Source organism: Jatropha curcas, chromosome 7 (assembly GCF_041381405.1).
Source record: "Jatropha curcas cultivar XTBG-Jc1 chromosome 7, XTBG_Jcur_1.0, whole genome shotgun sequence".
In the NCBI taxonomy this organism is placed as follows: Eukaryota; Viridiplantae; Streptophyta; class Magnoliopsida; order Malpighiales; family Euphorbiaceae; genus Jatropha; species Jatropha curcas.
Window position 1 is genome coordinate 27,500,495 of NC_143157.1, and position 19,745 is coordinate 27,520,239.

The 19,745-nt window shown below is 34.9% G+C and overlaps 3 protein-coding genes across 6 annotated transcripts; all 3 read right to left on the minus strand.

The window, feature by feature from the left end:
• Window positions 1–1,995: 1,995 nt before the first annotated feature.
• LOC105632081 (putative pentatricopeptide repeat-containing protein At5g37570) lies at window positions 1,996–4,780 on the minus strand. Its single transcript, XM_012214367.4, has one exon. It carries the CDS (start codon window positions 4,695–4,697, stop codon window positions 2,742–2,744), a length of 1,956 nt encoding a protein of 651 aa, XP_012069757.1. The 5' UTR covers window positions 4,698–4,780; the 3' UTR covers window positions 1,996–2,741.
• Window positions 4,781–5,483: 703 nt separating this feature from the next.
• Window positions 5,484–14,538, minus strand: LOC105632080 (Glycosyl hydrolase family 47 protein). 3 transcript variants are annotated; one of them, XM_089723925.1, is made up of 18 exons: window positions 14,295–14,536; window positions 13,520–13,639; window positions 13,340–13,432; window positions 12,662–12,688; window positions 12,478–12,564; window positions 11,954–12,044; window positions 11,491–11,546; window positions 11,077–11,149; window positions 10,340–10,449; window positions 9,773–9,823; window positions 9,317–9,405; window positions 9,081–9,162; window positions 8,881–8,994; window positions 8,599–8,678; window positions 7,670–7,805; window positions 6,839–6,909; window positions 6,512–6,746; window positions 5,484–6,255 (listed from the first exon to the last, which is right to left on the minus strand). In XM_089723925.1, exons 1-18 carry the CDS (start codon window positions 14,430–14,432, stop codon window positions 6,055–6,057), a joined length of 1,854 nt encoding a protein of 617 aa, XP_089580051.1. In that variant the 5' UTR covers window positions 14,433–14,536; the 3' UTR covers window positions 5,484–6,054. The 3 variants fall into 3 exon arrangements, with proteins under 3 accessions (XP_089580051.1, XP_089580053.1, XP_089580054.1); XM_089723927.1 differs by lacking the exon at window positions 12,662–12,688 and having other exon boundaries at window positions 14,295–14,532; XM_089723928.1 differs by lacking the exons at window positions 9,081–9,162; window positions 9,317–9,405 and having other exon boundaries at window positions 14,295–14,538.
• Window positions 14,539–15,327: 789 nt separating this feature from the next.
• Window positions 15,328–19,173, minus strand: LOC105632079 (rRNA-processing EFG1-like protein (DUF2361)). Of its 2 annotated transcripts, none has more exons than XM_012214363.4 (8): window positions 18,772–19,173; window positions 18,237–18,366; window positions 17,988–18,115; window positions 17,280–17,418; window positions 16,572–16,686; window positions 16,257–16,320; window positions 15,883–16,164; window positions 15,328–15,580 (listed from the first exon to the last, which is right to left on the minus strand). In XM_012214363.4, the coding sequence occupies exons 1-8, from the start codon at window positions 18,922–18,924 to the stop codon at window positions 15,575–15,577; spliced, it is 1,017 nt and encodes a 338-aa protein (XP_012069753.1). In that variant the 5' UTR covers window positions 18,925–19,173; the 3' UTR covers window positions 15,328–15,574. The 2 variants fall into 2 exon arrangements, with proteins under 2 accessions (XP_012069753.1, XP_012069752.1); XM_012214362.4 differs by having other exon boundaries at window positions 15,883–16,170.
• Between the last annotated feature and the right edge of the window lie 572 nt (window positions 19,174–19,745).

Genomic DNA, 19,745 nt, shown 5'->3' on the forward strand with positions numbered 1-19,745 from the left:
GAAAATGTTGGTTTGGTAGAACTACCCTTCTACACAGTAAAAAGATGTATTTCTAAAGCATTGCTCTGTTTTTGGCGGACAAATTTTCTGTTGTTATTGTAGTTTTGTTGTCCTTTCTAAAGAAGTTGCTTTTTTGGATATGGTTACCTAAAAAATATGCTCTAACTAAAGTTGATACCTAATTGGTGCGGCTTTGAGTTGGTATTAATTAAAAACTTTGATTAGGGAAATCTTATCGAGCAAAGGGAAGATATTTAGGGTTTTGTGAACATTTTTTTGTCTGATAGTCTTTTGGCAAAAGGGTGATCAATTGGGAACCACATGCCATAAAGCAAATGCATCTTTTACAAAAAAAATCGGTTCCAAGTTTACAAGATAAAAAATATCAACAGATTTAAAATTCTATGTCCTGACTTATGCTATGTATTTATGCTTTTTATACTTCTTTTTTTTAATTGCTTCTGCACCACTGCCCTTAAAAAAAACTATGGGTACAATACTACACACAACTTACAATGTACATATTCATTTAATTATAGTTAGCAAGTATAAAATTACTGGGCAATAACTTGTTTTCTCTAACTATTGCAGCAGTTTATGTTTAGAATATACATTATCAGCTCTTGTCACCAATGACCATCAACTTTTCACTCCCTTTGTCTAGTGGTAGCCAAGTAAACCATAATGATAACAAGAAAACAAGATCTGACAAGATTCCAGAGCTTGAATCTAGTGATTTCTAAGTTGATATAGTTGTCGGTTCGCATTTTTGAAGAAAACCAGAATAAAATTCGTTTTATCATAAAAGAGTAATTCAACGACAAAGCAGACTATATAAATTCAGTTTGCACCTAGAATCTTTCAATACTAGCATACTACTAAGCCAGTTTTCAGCCAGCACATGCAAATACACATAATTTAGGCTAGAGCCATTAGCCCATCTCAAAGAGTTCTTCACCGGAAGGCAAGTACTAAATATGCCACATGGCATGTTCTATAGCTCATATTCTTCAAAGCTAATGTCAGCAACAAATATGTGGCTTGCTGCTAAGTTAGTTCCATTGCTTATGAACAATATATGTAACAAGGTGTTACCTTCAGTGGCTGTATCACCTATGGGGTTATTTAGGTCATTGAAGGGCCTTGACAGTCATCCATCAACTTCATTCAGAATTCCACTGGCAAAACTCCATTGACACGAGGATAATGTTTAGTGTACTTCTAAACATAAATCATGAAGCTCTATGGAGAAATGCGATATGAGCTCAACATGAAGCCTAATAAAACTACAGTATCATGTTTTTATCCTGGAGACCTATTTGTATATATTGGAAGTAATAATACATAAAAAATTTATTTCCCTAACAAAAATATTACCTCTTCTTAATTATTTGCTTCTTTTTGAGCATACAACACTATTTTGACTATATCTCCAAATTTTGCCTACTGAGCGTTGAACCTGTACTAGCGCACATGTCAAGTCCTATTTAATCAATGAAAAAGCTTCAGAATGTTTAAAAATGTATAAGATATACATAATTATTTGCTTCTTTTTGAGCATACAACACTATTTTGACTATATCTCCAAATTTTGCCTACTGAGCGTTGAACCTGTACTAGTGCACATGTCAAGTCCTATTTAATCAATGAAAAAGCTTCAGAATGTTTAAAAATGTATAAGATATACATATATAGGTCTTAACAAGGGATCCCTTGGGCCAAATCTCACAGCAGGCAACCTATGCACTGGCACGAACTACTTTCATTTTGCTGGTATCACCAAGCTACCTTTGGCTAAAATGCCTATAAATAATAATGGTATTTTAATAACCTATCAAGATACCTGTCTCAATTTGTAGATTGAGTCTAAATTTTTCTATTAGTTATTTGATCTACCTCAGTACATGAGCTCTAGCTAGATGAGCAATATAAATGTAAAAAACATGAGCATTTAATAAGCCCCAATTAACTTCTGACCAAAATGGAATCCAAGAGGAAATTTCAACCACATTTGAAGATCATTACTTATTCAGAAATGTTCATCTCAGTAACATTAGTATTCTATGATATTAGGTAATAAAATATTAGATATTGCTAGTTTAATTGTTTCGACTAGTCAGATCAGATGTCAGATTTTCTTTTAGTTCTGGTTAGGACCATATTCAGCAAAGGTATGGAACACAGGCCAGTTGAAAAGAAATTAAGCCTCCTTGATATGGAAGCCAATGCTGCTAATGCCTTGGATACATGCGGTACTTGCACCACTCAACCGAATAGAAACCAAAAATGTAAAAGATAGAAAGAAAACTGAAGCTGAATAAATAAATCATAAAGCTTACTGCTGATGCTTTGAACTGAAATTCCTTGAGAGCTCAACACTTGAACAGGTTCAATCAGCAATACAGGAAATCTTGTCAAATCCATTTCATAAGCTGTTTTTTGTCTTGTTCAAAAATCACATATAAGTTAAAGCCTTCCATTGTCCAACTATCCATTTAGAGAAACCTTGTCTGTGAATCTCAGTAATATAAAGCATTGACTTAGGTGTATGCAACATTCACCTCAAATTACATGTTGTTTCTGTAGTTTGAACTATAACCCTGATGTCAAAATGAAGGAAACTTATATCTGCACCAAGATTCACCCCCATTTGAATCTCAATTGGTAGAACAAATTGAGTTTTTCTCTCTATCACATTTCGTTCTGATTGATTATTTTCCAAACTGCTGTAGTAGCGGTTATTAGGACGCAGTGTAGAGAGGCAATAATTCCTTCAAGTCAATGACATATCCGAAAAGCTTCATATCTTTCTTAAGCAAGTCCAAGATGAAGAAAATGCTTTCTGAATCAAAATGGGAACTATCTCCCATCACAAACTCATGGACAACAGATCCCAACTCAATCCAGCTAGAACCTCTATTTTTTCTAACTCGATTCTCCCTAATTTTTGCCCTCACTTTGGCAACATCATCCCATAGCCCAGCATCAGCATAAATATTACATAAAAGAACATAATTTCCAGAATTATCTGGCTCAATCTTGAACAGTTCAGCTGCTGCAACTTCAGCCAATTGAACATTGTGATGGACTCTACAAGCTGCAAGCAGAGCTCCCCATACAGTTGCACTAGGTTTAACTGACCTGCTGCTTATGAGGTTATATGCGTCTTCAAGACATCCAGCACGACTAAGAATGTCAACAACACAAGCATAGTGCTTTTCTGTGGGTTTAATTCCATAATCATCTGTCATTTGTTTGAAAAACCTCCTGCCCTCATCAACAAGGCCCCTATGGTTACAAGCAGTTAGAACCCCAAGAAAAGTAACTCCATCAGGTTTTATATTTGCCGTTTCCATCTCAGCAAACAAAGAAATTGCAGCTTCACTCAGTCCGTGATTTGCAAAGGCGTTAATCATTGTGCTGTAACAAAGCAAATCTTTTTTTACAACCATTTCAAACACTTTCGTGGCCCTCTCAATGCTTCCACATTTTGCATACATGTCTATCAAACTGGTGAGTACTTGCAGATTAGAGAAAAATGAAGGTCCTACAAAGTCATGGATAATTGATTCAGCAGTACCTAGAATTCCTAACTGTGAACAAGCTGAGATAATTCCCAATATAAAAGTTTCATCTGGCTTAATGCCTTGTTCCTTGAAGGATTTGTACAACTCCAGAGCACTGCGAGGCTGCCCATTTCTGGCATAACCCCCAATCATGGTAGACCAAGCAACCAAGTTCTTGTCAGGCATCTGATCAAATAAACACCTAGCACTGTCAAAATCACCACCTTTAACGTAGCCATCGATCATCATGACCCAAGATGCAGCATTTTTTTCCTGCATCCTGTCAAAGAAATCTTTTGCAGCTTCTAAATCCCCTGCTTTACAAAATCCTGAAATCATCAAATTCCAAGTCCCAACATCATGAATTGACATCGCTTCAAAAAGATGCCGAGCAACATCAGTATTTCCTGCATTCATATAACCAGAAATCATCACTTTCCATGATGCCAAGTCTTTTGCAGGCATTATCTCAAACAGAACCCTCGCCTCCACCATATTCCCAGCCTTAACGTATCCCTGGATCATACTAGTCCACGAGATCACATTCCTCACTTCCATCCTATCAAAAAGCTCCCGTGCAATATCAACTCTTCCATTATTTCCATACCCCAAGACCACTGAGTTCCAAGAAACAATATCTCTTACCCCCATCTCATCAAAAATCCGTCTTGCAAAACCCACTTTGCCACACTTCATAAAGAAATCAATTATTGCATTTTGCACTACCAAATCAAACCCAAACCCACATTTTAATACAATCCCATGTATTACCTCTCCATCTTTGACTCTCCCCAGCCTAGCCAAAACCTTGAGCACTGATGCAATAGTGAAATTCAAAGGCGCAATGTCTCTGTGCATTTTGATAAAGAGAGAGAATGCATTTTCATACTGGTGATTTTCCGTGAACCCATGAATCAATGATGTCCACAAAAATGCATTTGGTTCAGGGATTTCATCGAATAGTTTGCGAGCATAAGAGGTGTCACCGAAGCGCGAGTAGAGACGTAGAAGCTTGTTCAAAGTGAGGTCTGAGAAGGTGATGGAACCTGAGATCACGAGATGAGCATGGACAGATTTCAAATGTTTGAGGGATCGACATTTGTTAAGAAGGTTTAAGAGGGGGTGATTCATTTCATGGCGCCAAAATGAATGAGATTGTTCAAACTAACGGTTAGGTAGAGTGATTTTTTAAAAACGTTGCGGAATCGAACACGAAGTTTTTGACACCGGAAATAGTATGGGCTCGTTGGACATGGGCTTAAGAGAACGCTGCTGGTTGCAAATGACATTCAACGAATGGAAATTGGATCAAAGCCCATTGCTGTAGAATTTAAAAATCATACAGTACAGCGATTAATCCCATGAATAATATACCTTCACTCAGATTCAAATCTTACTAGGGATGCCAACTAATATTACTAAATATTGATTCTTATTTTCCATTAGGTTTATTTTATTTTTTATAAGGAAAATGTTTTTGTCCATTGTAAAAGAAACTAAAGATAATGTATTATCCAAGATTTGATTCTTTAATATTCTAATTTTTTTTTTCAACACCTAATTTGATTTTTTAATGAATATGAAAATAATATTATCTTTTTAAACTTTAACTTAAAATATTAAATGTTCAAATTGGAGTACAACTGAGAAAATATAAGAAATTATAATTGAAAAAACATTAAATAAAAAAAGAGTAAATTTGACCATTAAGCCTCGGGATGGCTAGTTTAGTAAATCGGCAATTCTAGCCGGTTAGTGTCTGAAATTTGGTTCGATTCTAGTCCGCTGATTCCAATTTCAATGCAACTTTTTTTTTTTTTTTTTTTTTTTTTTTTTTAAATACTGAAACCTGCCAAGATTGCTGTCAAGCAATCGGAACTAGTGAATCCCTCCTGAATTCCCAGTTCAAAACCAAAATTCCATAACAGTTTCCAATCTGATTAGAATCAGACTAAATCCAGTCTGATTTTGATTCTAACCGAACCAGTGGCCAAATCTAACTAAGCCCAACCCAACAGCAATTGGACTAAGAAAAGGCTATAAAGTACAATGTACACAAGGAAGGTTTTATATATCATGTTAAGTTACAAAAGCCCAAAGTAATCAAAGTATAGTTTCTGCCTATATGTCAGGGCAAAATATGATGATCAGTAAGCCAGACTGGATCCTGCTTGACTTTTCTGCTTATATTTGTACCTTGAACCTCAAGCTCCACTTTTTATCAACAATTACCGCTCAAAAAGATTAACAGATACCAGCAGTCTCGATATCAAACATCAATCAATTTTAGGCTTCAATTGGGTTTTGACATGTCAGAAAATACCTGCCATTTGTGCATTGTTATTCCTTATCTTTCAGCAAAAAAATTAGCAGACACTCAAGCAGATCACTTCGTGATACTTTGGTTGCATTCTGACCAAATAATTGAGCTATAAAGAACTTGTAAATGCTTGCAACCCTTCTTTGTCTTACTTGAGATAGATCATTCTCACCCCACCTCACTTGATTCCTGAACATTGTCAAGATGGTCATTGCTATTGGAAAGAGAATTATCAGCAACGACCATCACAGAATGGCTCTTAACCACATTCTCTCTTTGGTGCGTGGACTCATCTTCTTGTGTTGCATCAATTGACTCCAGATATGATATACCATATTTTTCTCCATGAGTTAATCCAGGACAAATCCCCTACAAAACATTAAAACAAAACGAAAAAAAAAAAAAAAAATCAGCAAAAATGAGAGGTCCTAATAATTCATATAAAATTAAGAATATTGCATTGAGACATAATAGAGAATGCAGCAGCTTCATATCCTAAAAGGACGAGAAATTGATAAATACAACAAAAATGGGCAGTTGCCTGTACAAAAGGTTCAGGAGGGGAAGAGAGAAAAAAATTGAAAAAAATTATAGATGGAAGAAAAAGAAGAAGATTCAAAACGACCTTCATAAATCCTGCTGTATCAGTTGATTTGAAAAAGGAGGAATGTAATGGATATCCAGTCCGAAATTGACCTCCATTACTAGCATTAGTTTCTTGGGGATTCATTGAAATGCCAGATTTAAGTGATCCACTATCACCACTTCTACAGTAAGCACCAAAATATGAACAATGTTCCCCTACAAGAGATATTTGGGGGGTTGCAGGCAGTAAGTGCCCTTCCGTACTGAAGATGTACCTGTAAATGAAGAAATAATATTCACGTCAGATGTGTCAAAGTGAGAAATAGTGATCCAAGTACATTACAAATAACGAGCAGAAAGCCCTTACTTGTATGGCCCATTTTCTACAAGGTTATCTGGACCTGAAGCCAAATCAAAAAGAAGCCATAGATACTTGACCTAAGAAAATTTAATATTAATAAAAGGCATTAATATAATAAAAACACAGAATAATGGCAATTCATGGAGCAGACCTCCAGAATAAGGTAGACGCGAGAATTGTGTGCCCTTATGTTTCTAAGAAAAGTTGTCCAAAAATACAGGAGGAGGGGAAAAAAGAAAAGAAAGTGTTCCAGATCCACACAGAATAAATGAATGCATACAGAGGAAAGTGAGAAACACCACCCAAAAACTCAAAAATTAAATCTTACAAAAAGAAGCTTTCAAAAGTTGACCCCTAAGGTAATGTAAATACTGTCTGAAAATTAATCTCAATTTGAATTGGGCAAAAATGACAAACTCTAACACGTTATTGCTTCCCTAATCTAGAATTCTAAGTGATAAAGCTATACAACATGATATATAGTGACACAGCTAAAATGAAAAAAAAAAAAAATTAAATGAACTTATCAACATGTCCATGCAATCCTTATTATAGTCCAGAGGAAGCAAAAGAATTTCACTCTGATTATTAATATTCCTCCCCTTTGCAAGCTTTATCTACTACTACTAATACTAATACTACTTTGTATTGCTTGGCAAACCATTTGAAAGTTAGAGAGACAGCCCCCACTCCAGGCATTTAGGGTGGAAGTCCAGAAACTCAATCCCATTCACAAAGATGAGAATGTTTTTATTTCACTTGACTACGATTTTCCTCCATAACACAAGTTAAGGAAAGATCACATATTGACTGGGCTAATCTAAAATTAATCCTTACTGTTTCAGCAAGGAAAAAGCTTTCCATGTGATCTTCTTGCTTGTGAAATTCCACATCCGTTATGTGACAATATCCACAAGGGCATCGAGCTCCATACTGCAAGCTGGCAACCATTTCCCTCCCAGCATCAAGATATCTGCAAAAATAACTTTTAGATATGGATCAATAGCAAATGAACATGTAGTGATAAAAAGTTCCAATATTGATTAAAGTAGGAAGGTTGAACCAAAGAACTCAATTACCAAGAAAGAAAATGTTTGTATAGCTAATTATTTCCAAAAGCAGCTCATGCGAAGAGAAAATTTTCTCAACTTCCCACCTTAAATATTTCTAGGGAATTTTAGCCTTCCCAAAATTATCTCCTTGTAATTGACATTTCTCTCCCAGAGGAGAGGTAAATGTAGCAGAAGTTAACAGTCAGAATCCAGCAACATGGATATGCTAATGGTATTGTTGATCCAAAAGAAACATCATAGTTCTTCACTATCAAAAATGAAGTGCTTTATGCACCAATTATTTAGTTGTCCTTGTAATTTTTCACTTGGGCCTAACATCCTTTGTGCATCGACATTGCACCCGTTCATAATTTTATCATTTTAATGATATGGTCTTTCCTGGATCTTATATACTTGCTGAAATTTGATTTCTTTTTTCTTGGACAGATGCAGTAGTGTTCCTTACAATGAAGAAAAGCTACCCAGTTTTTTGAGTTACAAAAAGGGGGCAAAAACACCTAAATAAGATTAGGAAACTAGGCTGGCCCAAGAAAATCCAAATATAATAATGATGCTCTAATTAACCGATGTAGAAAACTCCAAATAAAGTCCCTAAATAGTTATGATACAAGAAAAGAAATTAATAAAAAAAGGTTCCCAAAACTGCATTTGCTTGGCTACATCAGGAAGTATGAAATTAGAGCATATGTTGACCTGGCATCTCTGGTAGCTTTGTAAAGCCAATATGTGCTTTCTATTAACTCTGGACGGAGTGGATAGCTCTTCTGCCCATTCTATAAATCAAACTTATGAAAGTAAGTTACATAAATAAGACATAAGTCACATAACAATGCAAAATAAGATGTCTATTCTTTTTTTGAAAGTAACTTGCTAACTCATACTATAAACTAAGATACCATAGTATCTTATAAAATGTGATTCAAATTGGGAATACTTATTAAATCTTTCATGTGCTTCCAATAATGATTGGGGTACCTGAACACTTAGTGTAGCAAGATTAAAACCTTCTGGAGTGAAACCGTATCTTTTCCAGACGCTAAAGAAGGCAGCATGTGTTCGAATGGCAGGATCAATGTCTCCTGCCAAAACCTTAGAAATAAATGCAATTCCAATCAACATAAATATAACAGTCGACTAGTATGGTTCACATGCAAGAATATAGAAAAAGCAAAAACCTGAAGGCCTGGCCAAAATGCCTGCAGACTATTAAATAATGGCCAGACGATAGCAGCAGAATCCATATTTACCTCTACATACCTAAAAAGACATGTAAAGTTAAATGTTCAAATTTGAAGGATTTAAATACCATGGAGTAAAGTATATATTGTGAATTAGACCATTCTATAGAGCTACAAACATTTGCACAAAACACATATTTATGCAGAGGGGCATGATAGCCACAAGCTTTTACCAAGGATCGTTAAAAAGATAGTGCATAGCAGCAGCATAAGCTTCTTGGAAAATGAACAAATACTCCTCATCACCAAATAACAAATAAGCCTGAAAATATAAGAAATTTTCAATAAAAATTTCTCAAAATTAAATTACTATTCATCATCTAAGATTCTCCCATTTGTTTATCGTGAATATCCTACCACTATTTTAGCTGTAAATGATTGTTCAAAACCATCCTATATGATCTGATCTTCTGCAAATATTTATGTATTTATGTGCTCTACCCATTGATGGAATGAGACATGGCAGAATGGAAGAGCAGGACTCATGCAGACAATCAAACCAGTTTTCATAAAAGCTTATTTGAATTATGTGTATCAGCATGATTATGTATTTACTTCTGAAAAATATTTTGAGCTACTATGTTAACCCAGGAAATATCTTCCTATATCGTGAAACCATTATCACATACCTTTAAGAGATACTCATAAAAAGAGTCAATACTTGTTCCTATTCCAGCATCCTACAAAGAAACAAAAAGTAAACTGGATGTAGTTGCTTAATGAAAAAAAATTGAATCCTATAATGAAAAATCAACCATGGGGGAAGTACATTTGCAAGATGGGTAATTCAGAATGGAAATGGATGGAAGTAAAAACAGCATAAATATCTGCTTCAAAGATGTAGAAAATTCAAGCTAGCGACAGCCTTTGAAAACTGAGACAATGTTGCCAAACTTCAGACAATCAATGAACAACCTAAGAATAAAATTGCTAAATATTTTCCATATTCCAATACTCATAATGTAATAGATAGCATCAGCAAATAAATTTTCATAATATTTCTTAAGCGAATTAATGTTTACTCTCTGGCAACTTAATCAGCTTTCACCATTTAACCTACTGAAAGAAAGTTGAGGCATTGTAATGTTACAATTGGTTGCAGTTCTTCAAAAATAAAGGCCCTCTAAACAAGGTTTTATTTTTTTTTTTTTTTTTTTTTGGGGGGGGGGGGGGGGGGGGGAGGGGAGAAATGTTACCTTTTGTGTCCATTCACCTGTAAATACATTAATATGAGCACCTACTAAGTTCAGCCTTGAACGGCGTGCCCATAATCCACGCACAGCATTCTTGGTCACTTGCTCAAAAACTGCATTTCCACATATATGGAGAAAATTAAGAAAGGAAACAGCAAAAGAAACTGACAAATAAAATGTTAACAATCGTACAAGATTTGAGATAGCATGTAAAAGAAAGGAACACAAGACTTGACATTAACCTTCCCTGTAACTGCTAACCAAAAAAAAAAAAAAAAAAAAGATAATTTCAGCACTCTTTACATTTCGTAACCGTTGCCACCCCTTTCAACAACTTTTTTTGGCCACACTGCATTTCCTGCAATCTTCTTCGGATTATAACAAGCCTCGTGGCAACATTTATTGGCCTTTGCCAAATTTTGCTACAACGTTGTTCACCTTACAAGGTGAGGTCTTCTGAATGTGGATTGAGTCAACCACCATCTAAGCCAAGTGTATTTACATAGAGGACAATAATAGAGCACACCATATATTTGATATATTTCCAATAATTTTAACAACAGGTTTCCACATAGATTTTTCCCTTAAAGGTGAAAAAGAACTTAAGACTATATCCTCAAAAGTTGTCCTGACATTGTGTTTTCACCAGATAAAAAAAAAATTTTAAAACCAATTACAGCTAGGTGCCAGATAGAGAATAATAATTTTAATAGCCAACTGAAACTGGTATGAGTACTTACTAGGATTGTTTGTCAACCGGCTAAGCACCCCAAATTCCAATGTCAAAGTCCCTCCACCGGCAGTTGAAGTTATCTAAATGGACCAGGAATGCAATTTTAAAAGCTACCCAAAAGTTGACATGGAAAGTTACATAAATTTTAGGCTGTGAGTTGATTAACATAGAAAAATTTAAGTCAAATGAAAAACTGATCAACAAATTAGTCACTAAAAGTCAATCAAATTGCAATTAGAGTTACATTGCAAATTGATTACAACTACAATACACAAGTAACTGTTTGAAAAGTTGTTGCAGTTGCAATAGAGGATGAGAAACATACTAGGAGATGTCCCAAGATTATAAACATTTTCAGGTTCATCTCAGAAAAAAAAGATTATCAAACCTTTTCATGTAAGAAACAAAAGCAAACCTATACCTTGCTCTCGTGTTCATCAACTCCATGCAACAGATTGACAGACCCAAATGGAATTCCTGCAATCCATCATCACTTAAATTGGAGAAAATAAGGTAAAACATTATGAAATAGAAAGGCCTATATTTGAAATGTATGATCTTTGGATAATTGTAAATAAGAGGTAATAGTAAGGCTGAGGCATACTCCAGAAGGCGATGTTAGGACTATATAACTGGTTTCCTCAAATCTAAGATTCAAGAAGCCAACTGAGCAGCAGCCCTGTTAATATATATAACAATTTGAAATATAATAAAGCTTCTAAGAGTGCTATTACAACCAATTCCTCTAAAATTATGCTCATTGCTAAAACTAAAAATTATATTACAAACTTCATACACTGCCAAAGGGTTACCAATTCTTTAAATTTCCAATAAAAAAAACTCAGGGCATGGAGTGCAAAAGTTCAACACTGCAGCAATATTACCTGTTGGGGTGTCAAATGCAGGCAACATCCTTCGAGCAAGATCCTCAGCTAAGTCAAGTAATTGATTGTCATATGATGGAATTCTCATACCCTGCAACCAAAAGATGGAAGCTGAACCCAAAAGATGAAAGCGCATTATAGCATTTACTTCTGCTGATGTGTTCTAGCTTATCAAGCTTTAAATATCAAAGCACCCTAGAACTTACCCACTGCAATCCGCTCCCATGCACCTAAAAATTACTAACCGTGCAAAAAGCAGCAGTCAAGGCAATTATAGTCTATCATAATTTAAAAGCTGATTTTAACTAAGAAATTGGGGTTCCAGTCCATACAAGTACATCAATGCCTATGTGAAAACACGCACATGCAATATGCAATATGCAAGGGATAACAATTTAAAATTCAACATAAACAGCAGTTAAATTTACATCATGATGGCACCTAGATTCATTTTCTTGCTTAAGCTTTACCAAGAAGGAAATTTTAGGGATAGAAAAATACAGAAAGGTAAATATTAAAAGTACCGTAGCATAATCACTTGCAAGAAGATGAGCGGATAGTAAGCCTCCAAGGACTCGGATGGAAGTCTCAAATACAGATACAGTTTTGTTCTGCAAACAGGGATGCCAGAAGTTCCAAAGTTTAAGTTGAATAACAGCCTTTAAGAACTCAAATAATGTTTAGACTCCAAATGAATAGTCAAATCACCTGATTTGATTGCCAAATTGATATCAACTAAAACAAAGTAAACGACATAGATTAAGAACTAGACAAGGCATGGGCACGTACATACACACAGACCCACCCCAAGAAAAATGTCCAGTTTTGGGGGGAAAAAAGTGGAATATAAGTTAATAAATCAAACTGAAGTACAAAATAAACTTTAAGTCTTAACAATAACATCTGGAAACTGAACTGGTTCATAATTTACGAGTAATTTCATTTTTAAACATAGCTTTTCTGAATGAAGCAATTCAAGATGGCATCAAAACGAAAAATTGAAGAACAAATCAACCATTAATTATAACAACAAATCATACACCTATGTCAACAAATTACCCATGCTGATTGCTAGGGATACTATATTTTGGAACGGGATCCTTGCTATAATAAATTATAAGATTGTAAGATAGCACATGAAGAACAATCGTAAACCAGTAAGATGTAGGAACTTTTGGATTAGGGAAGCAAGACCAGCTAAGAAGAGAGAAGATTAGGATTTTGAGGTTGTTGTTGAGGATGAGACTGGACGCTTAACAAACTTAAAACAGCACAAAAGTCAATAGTCAATTCTATGCTTCCAATTCAACTGTTGATCCTCCAGAATTATCCTAACATATGAGCTGAAAGCAAAAAAGAAAACCCACCAAAAAAGAAAAAGCTTACTATATCAAACCGGAGATTTTTAGCAATCCATTCAACAGAGGAAGTGAAACGCTCTCGGTCACCGAGTAGAGCCAGTGTATCCAAGGAGTCAATCTGTGACAGACTCATGATTGTAATACCGCGTGAAAGTTCAATACAATAACTCAGATATTAAGAAACTGAAACAAGCATCTAACTGACCAGAGTCAAGGCATAACCACCAAGGGTATCTTCTCCCTCACATGATAGAGGTCTTAATTCATCACGTGGAAAGGCATGCTCCATGTATCCATCAAAAGCGTGATAGAACATTTCACGAACCTAGAATATAACAAAATGAATTACTTAGTAAAACCTCAATGCTAGATTTGGGTATATCAAACTGTCAACAGGCCATCCAATAAATAGTGCACTGACGCCAAAAGTTCATTCATTAGGGAATAATTCTGATTTTTTAAACATCGATCAAAAGTTACATAAAATTTGTTGATTGAGCAAACCCTTCTTGAAAAAATTGACATTCCCAAATTGCTTTTTAACTTAAAAAAATTCGGAATGCCACAGTGTGGGAAAAATTCATTGCGTTTAAGTTTTCAAGTTTCAATATTTATTTATTTAAGAAACGGAAAGATCTCCATCAACTAAAAATGCCATATCGCATTTAAACACTATGTTACTGAAGCTTATAAACTAGCAGAGCTCGTTCAGATAAAAAGAAAGACTGGCAATTGTAACAATTAAAATAAAAGTAAAAAATTTTTAAAAAAAAAAAATCAGAGGCTGGAAGTTCAAGGATCAAGCAAGAATGGCGCAAGACCAAGCAACGACAGATCCAGAGTGTAATCAGACATTAAAAAGAAAATGAAATGGACATGATGAGCAATTACATAATACTATCAATAAAAAACTAATTCCATTACAATTGAAGGATTAACAGCGGATTTAGAGGACGACAAGATTTAATGGTTTGAATTACCTCGTCCCGTAGAAGAATGGCTTCCTCAGCAGTGACCCCATCGGCAAGGGTTCTTTGGATGAAGATGAGATTGCCGTTGGCAGATAGTAGTGAGACTAATAACACCAACTCAACCCATCGCTTCAAAGCTTTTTCCATTAGTTTGTCGCACGGCCACCATCATACCGGCCTGACCACACTTATTAGGAGCTATCGCCGCTGCCCTGTTTTACTAGGAAAGGTAAATCCGTTTAAACTCGTTGAGCAACTGTATGGTAATTCATTATTTACAGCCCTCGCCTATTTTATTTTATTTTATTTCGGAAGGACGTCGTTCATTTAATAAAATATTTCTTAATTTAAAAATGAAAATATTAGTTCTCGTTAAGCTAAATAATATATATATATATATATATATATATATATATATATATATATATGTATTTCTTCAAATAAAGGAATTTGAAGAAAACAGTAAAATTGAATTATTAGCTTTTTTTTTTTCTTTTTGTTCCAATTTGAAAGAGTATTTCGGCTTTCTCAGTATAATGATAAATTAAAATGCAATCATTATCAACCAATCGCAAGTAATCAATTCCTTGAAAAACAAATTAGCGAACTAATGTATAGCTGTTTCTGTTCTCCAGGTCAACAGGAATTCTTCCAGAAAAGCTGACGCTGGAAATAACACTGCTTATCGGAACTTGTTTCACCGCTTGCAATCACCAAAACGGTGCATAAAAAGAGATCGATGATTTCAAGTAGACGTTTAAATCAATAGCTTGCGCTTATCCGAGATTCTGGCCTTCTACTATCAAGTTGTCTCAAGAACTAATACATACATACCGTTTATGAAATAGCAAATGAAATAATTTTCATCTCAATACATAAACTATCCATCATAAGAACTTAAGGATACAACATGAAGTTGCACATTTGTGGATTGCTCCTCTCAACCAAATCTGATAGAAACCTGTACTGTATGACACCCAAAATCCAGATTGGAAGACTAAATTCATGTTTGTACTGAGAAAATCAATGATCCCTTTTCGAATTGAAAAAATGATCGTAAAGGCTCTGTCATCTATTGATCAAAGACTGACTTCAATAACAGTTAATACTGAAGGTGATCCCAAATAAATCATTCCAGGGAGCTAAGTACAGACGTCTGACTGATTAATCAAAAAAAAAAAAAAATATTTGGTGGTTAAAATGGAATGTAAAAGTAATTCATTACTGGCTTCTGATAATCAACTGCAATTGGTTATAATGAAGTTGCATGAATGCTGAGTTCATCTACTTCATGCCTGCAAATGGAGAAGAAAGCATATATTATTAATTAATACAACAAAAGTTAGAATACCATAGAAAAGAATAAAAATTGATACACATATCTCATTCCATAAAGTAAGTAGCATGCATGATTGACTTGCTACTTGCTACACAGAACATGTTGAATAATGGTCTCTGTAAGAACTTGGAAAGCATGATTTTTGAGATGGATTAGCATTTCAACAAATATGAATAAAACAAACGGCAACATTGCAAATGAGGAAAATTAAACAGAACAAAAGTTTCTAAAAGGGGGAAAATTAATCACAAAACAAACCTGTTGCTTTTTCTTCTTTGGCCTCCTCTTCCTTCGGGGTTTGTGGGCATCAGAGTTTGAACTTAGATTACTACTGTGGCCACTCCTTGTATTTGAAGATCCTCCTGCTTTGAAGGAAGATCCACTTCTGCTACTTGACGTATTACTGGAAGTAGAAATTTCAGCTCTCTGCGTCCATGAATTTTTGCTTGATGAAGCTCCAAATCTTGATTGAGTGCGTGTTGAATTTGGACGGGAGTTGTTTGAAGGCCGAGGAGGAGGCATTAGGGCCCTAGCAGACATCTGCCTCTATATGAGCAAGTTGGCGTGAGAAAAAAGATTAAGCTCTAGAAACAGTTAATAGCAGTATAGGCTTTGTCGATTAGAGAAATGACCTGGTTCCTTTCATCACTGGACATACCAGATGCTGCTTTTCCAGACGTGCTAGAAGCTTGTTCCCTGAGAAGTAACAGATAAAAATCAAATATGAACATTTCATGGCAGAAAAACAATTTAAAAGATACGTACAACAAGATACTATTGGCAAATTTACCATCACAAAATTTGCAAGTTTCTCAGTTTTTAACTTCTATCACGTGTGTAGTGAAAAAGAGGGAATGCAAATAGAGTATTGACAATAAAGGAATATATACTATATATACACAGAATTCTGGAAACATCTGTCCCCAACTCATAATCCTGATATATACCTCGTACTTTTATCAGTCCATTCATCATCTGCATCTGCTTCATCACTTGAGGTTCCAGTTAAGAAGAAATCATCTTCACTCAAATCCAAAAGCCCATCATCCTCACTACCGGTTTCTGTAAAGGAAAGTCCAAAAGAAGACATCAATTTATTTTACAGTAACTAAATGATGAGAAGAACAACTTTTCGCAGGTGAAATTGCAGTTGTGAAAAGGCTACATTATCCCACCATCAAATAAAAACCGTTTGTACTGCCGAAAGAATTATTTGATGGTAACTTTCTTTTGTCAGCATTAATCAAATTTATAAGCTTAGCATGGCCATTTAACCCCAACATTAAGAAATGAATTAAGAAATGGATCCATGTCTTCCATGCCGTTTACCCCAACTAGCTTGGGATTAAGGCTTAGCTGTTGTAATGCTTTATATGGACTTAATTCTCTTGTGAGCATGCCTCGCTGCCTTTATGCTGATACATTGTGTTTGATAGCAGATGCTCCCAGAAATCTTAGTTTAGATGTGTCCTTCTTTAAGGATAGTTATAATCAAGGAGTTAGAAAAAATATTTTGATGAAAAAGACAAATTATATGCATCTATTGTCAAAAAGAAACCATTATTGTTAGATAAAGGAACTGTAACAAACATCTGCAGTCTCCATGAAACATTAACCAGAAAAAAATGCTAGTGGAAGAGAAGGAAATAAGATACCTTCCAAATCCTTCCCACTAGCTGCAGCAGCAACTAAATTGGCTTTAATCAGCTTGCGCAATCCATTTCTTCTATCAACTATATCTGAATCCTCGCCTCCAGTAAACAAAGATACATATTTTTCAGTCTTGGGAAAAAACTGCAAAAAGAATATATCCATATCATTCATATTCTCAACAAGCAATCCAAGGCTATGACATGTACTTGCGAACATCTCCTAAAGAGCTTCAGTTTCAAATAAAAAACAGCCAATATATGGGAACAGACTTATCAATTAGTATGACCACATCTTTCAATGTCAATTCTGGTGAAAAACTTGCAAAATTCTAGAATTCTGAAACATAATCTCTATAAAAGACAGCAAAATACAAATTTTAGAAATATATTATGATCCTAGTTGCAAGACAAGGTACAGGACTTAATTTGTTTCCCACATTGAAAATATGAGATATTAATGTGGGGTTCATATGAACTGAGGCTCTCCAACCTCAAAAGCTAGCCGTTGAGGTTACATTATACTAATTGGTATGAGATCCGTTCCTCCCAGTTTCAATCAAGCAAAGGGCTCATATCAAAACAATGAACTCCATTGCAAAAAGAAAAAGGGAAAGCATAAAGTACGTGAACTATAACAACTCACCCTGGAAAAAGATTAAAAAAAAAAAAAAGAAGGAAAGCATATCAAGTACATGATATATAACAGCTTACCCTAACGTATTCAAGATCTTCTTTCAATTTAGAAAGCTGTTCAGCAATCTGAGCATCTTGTGCCTGACCAGATGAAGCACGCTGCAGTTTCTCCAGACGCCTAATTCTTCTCTCTACCTTTCTTCTTTCTGAACAGAGGAAATGTGGCTTTCAAGGTTTAATCACAGCATTTGAGCTGAATACTGTTGGGGACTTCGCATTCAACAAAGTATGTACATGAGCTTATTATATTAAAAAGTATAATATTACCAAAAAATTTTATCTTCCTATCTCGCAAGAATATTTTGCGTTCCAAAGCCAGACGAGTATGAATCTCCTGTTGCTTCTTAAGTCCTTCTAACTTTTGTTCTTGAGCCTCTCTAATTTCAGGAGGAAGTTCCTAGAAAGAATTAACGGTTAAATTAGCGTTTACATTTAACACGATATAATAGCTGCGTGCCCACCCCCACTCCCAAAAAGAAGTAAATTGTGAAAAACAAAATAATCTCATTCTCAATCGTTGATACATCTCTCCCGTTCTACAGATAGATTCATTATTCATAAATATGTATTCAATTACACGGAAATTCAACAAGTAGTAAAGTTAAACGGATAGACATAGAAACAGAAATACAAATCAGACTTAAATTCCACTGATAGATAAAAAAAATTTGATTGAGAACAAGCAAAACCCTAGCTCCTCTTTTCCATTTCATTTTTTTCTTTTTTCCTCCTTTTCTGTAGAGGGTTGGTGAAAATGAAAAGTATGAAGAGGATTGGAGGGGAATTAGGTATAGTATTGTACCTTGCGGAGCATGCGCTCGGTTGAGCGAATCTGGTTCTTAAGAGACACGGACTTAGGCTTTGGCTTCTTCTCGACACCTATTCCCTTGGATCGCCGCCCCACATGAGGCTTCCGTTCGGCGACTCTACGCTTCCCGTAGCCGCCGTGGGCCATCGCGGTTCTCGGAGTCAGTGTCAGCTGCTTAGTTTAGCTTAGCTTAGCTTAGTAACAGAGAGAGAGTAAAGAGAAAATGTTATGTTACGAGTAGGAGATAGACAACGCGAGGCTGCCAGAATATGGAGTTCTGGTAGAGGACCTGGAGGTAAAATTTGAGCTACGCTTGACAGCGATTGCTTCCCTCTTTTTCTCCCAATCTTTTATTGCCGTTCAATTTAGTTCACCACACCCTTATTTTCTTCGGGTCTTTTGTTTAAAGAACCGAACTGTCAGAATAAATATTGGAAAAAAAAAAAAACTCCGATACTAGGAAAAAATAAATATCGCAACTTTTTACTTTTTAAATGAAAATTTAAAGATGAATGGATAGTTATATTTACAAGAATTTTATAATTTTTTTATTTTAAACCCGCATCTAGAATCAATCTTGAATTTATATTAAATTTTCATTATACAGATTAATTTTTTTTAAAAAATTATTTTAAGAGATTCAACTGCCAAAATAAATTTATGCGATACATAATATAAATAGCTCTCTCAACTACTCGTCAAATTGATAAAACCTTTTATTGTCAAAATGACTTAATATGGTCAAAAAGATTATCAAAAGCAATGTCATTTCTTTTGAAATTTATGTCAATTTCTTTTTCAATATCAGTAATTTTTAAGAAAGTTTTAGAATTATACAAATGTTCAGAGGATAGCACTTTCTAAATAAAGTTTGTCCTATATTTAGGATTTTTCTATACCTCAAAAAATTAGGATGTTACTGGGGATTGGGCCATATTCCAATGATAAAATTCCTGCAGCACTGGGTA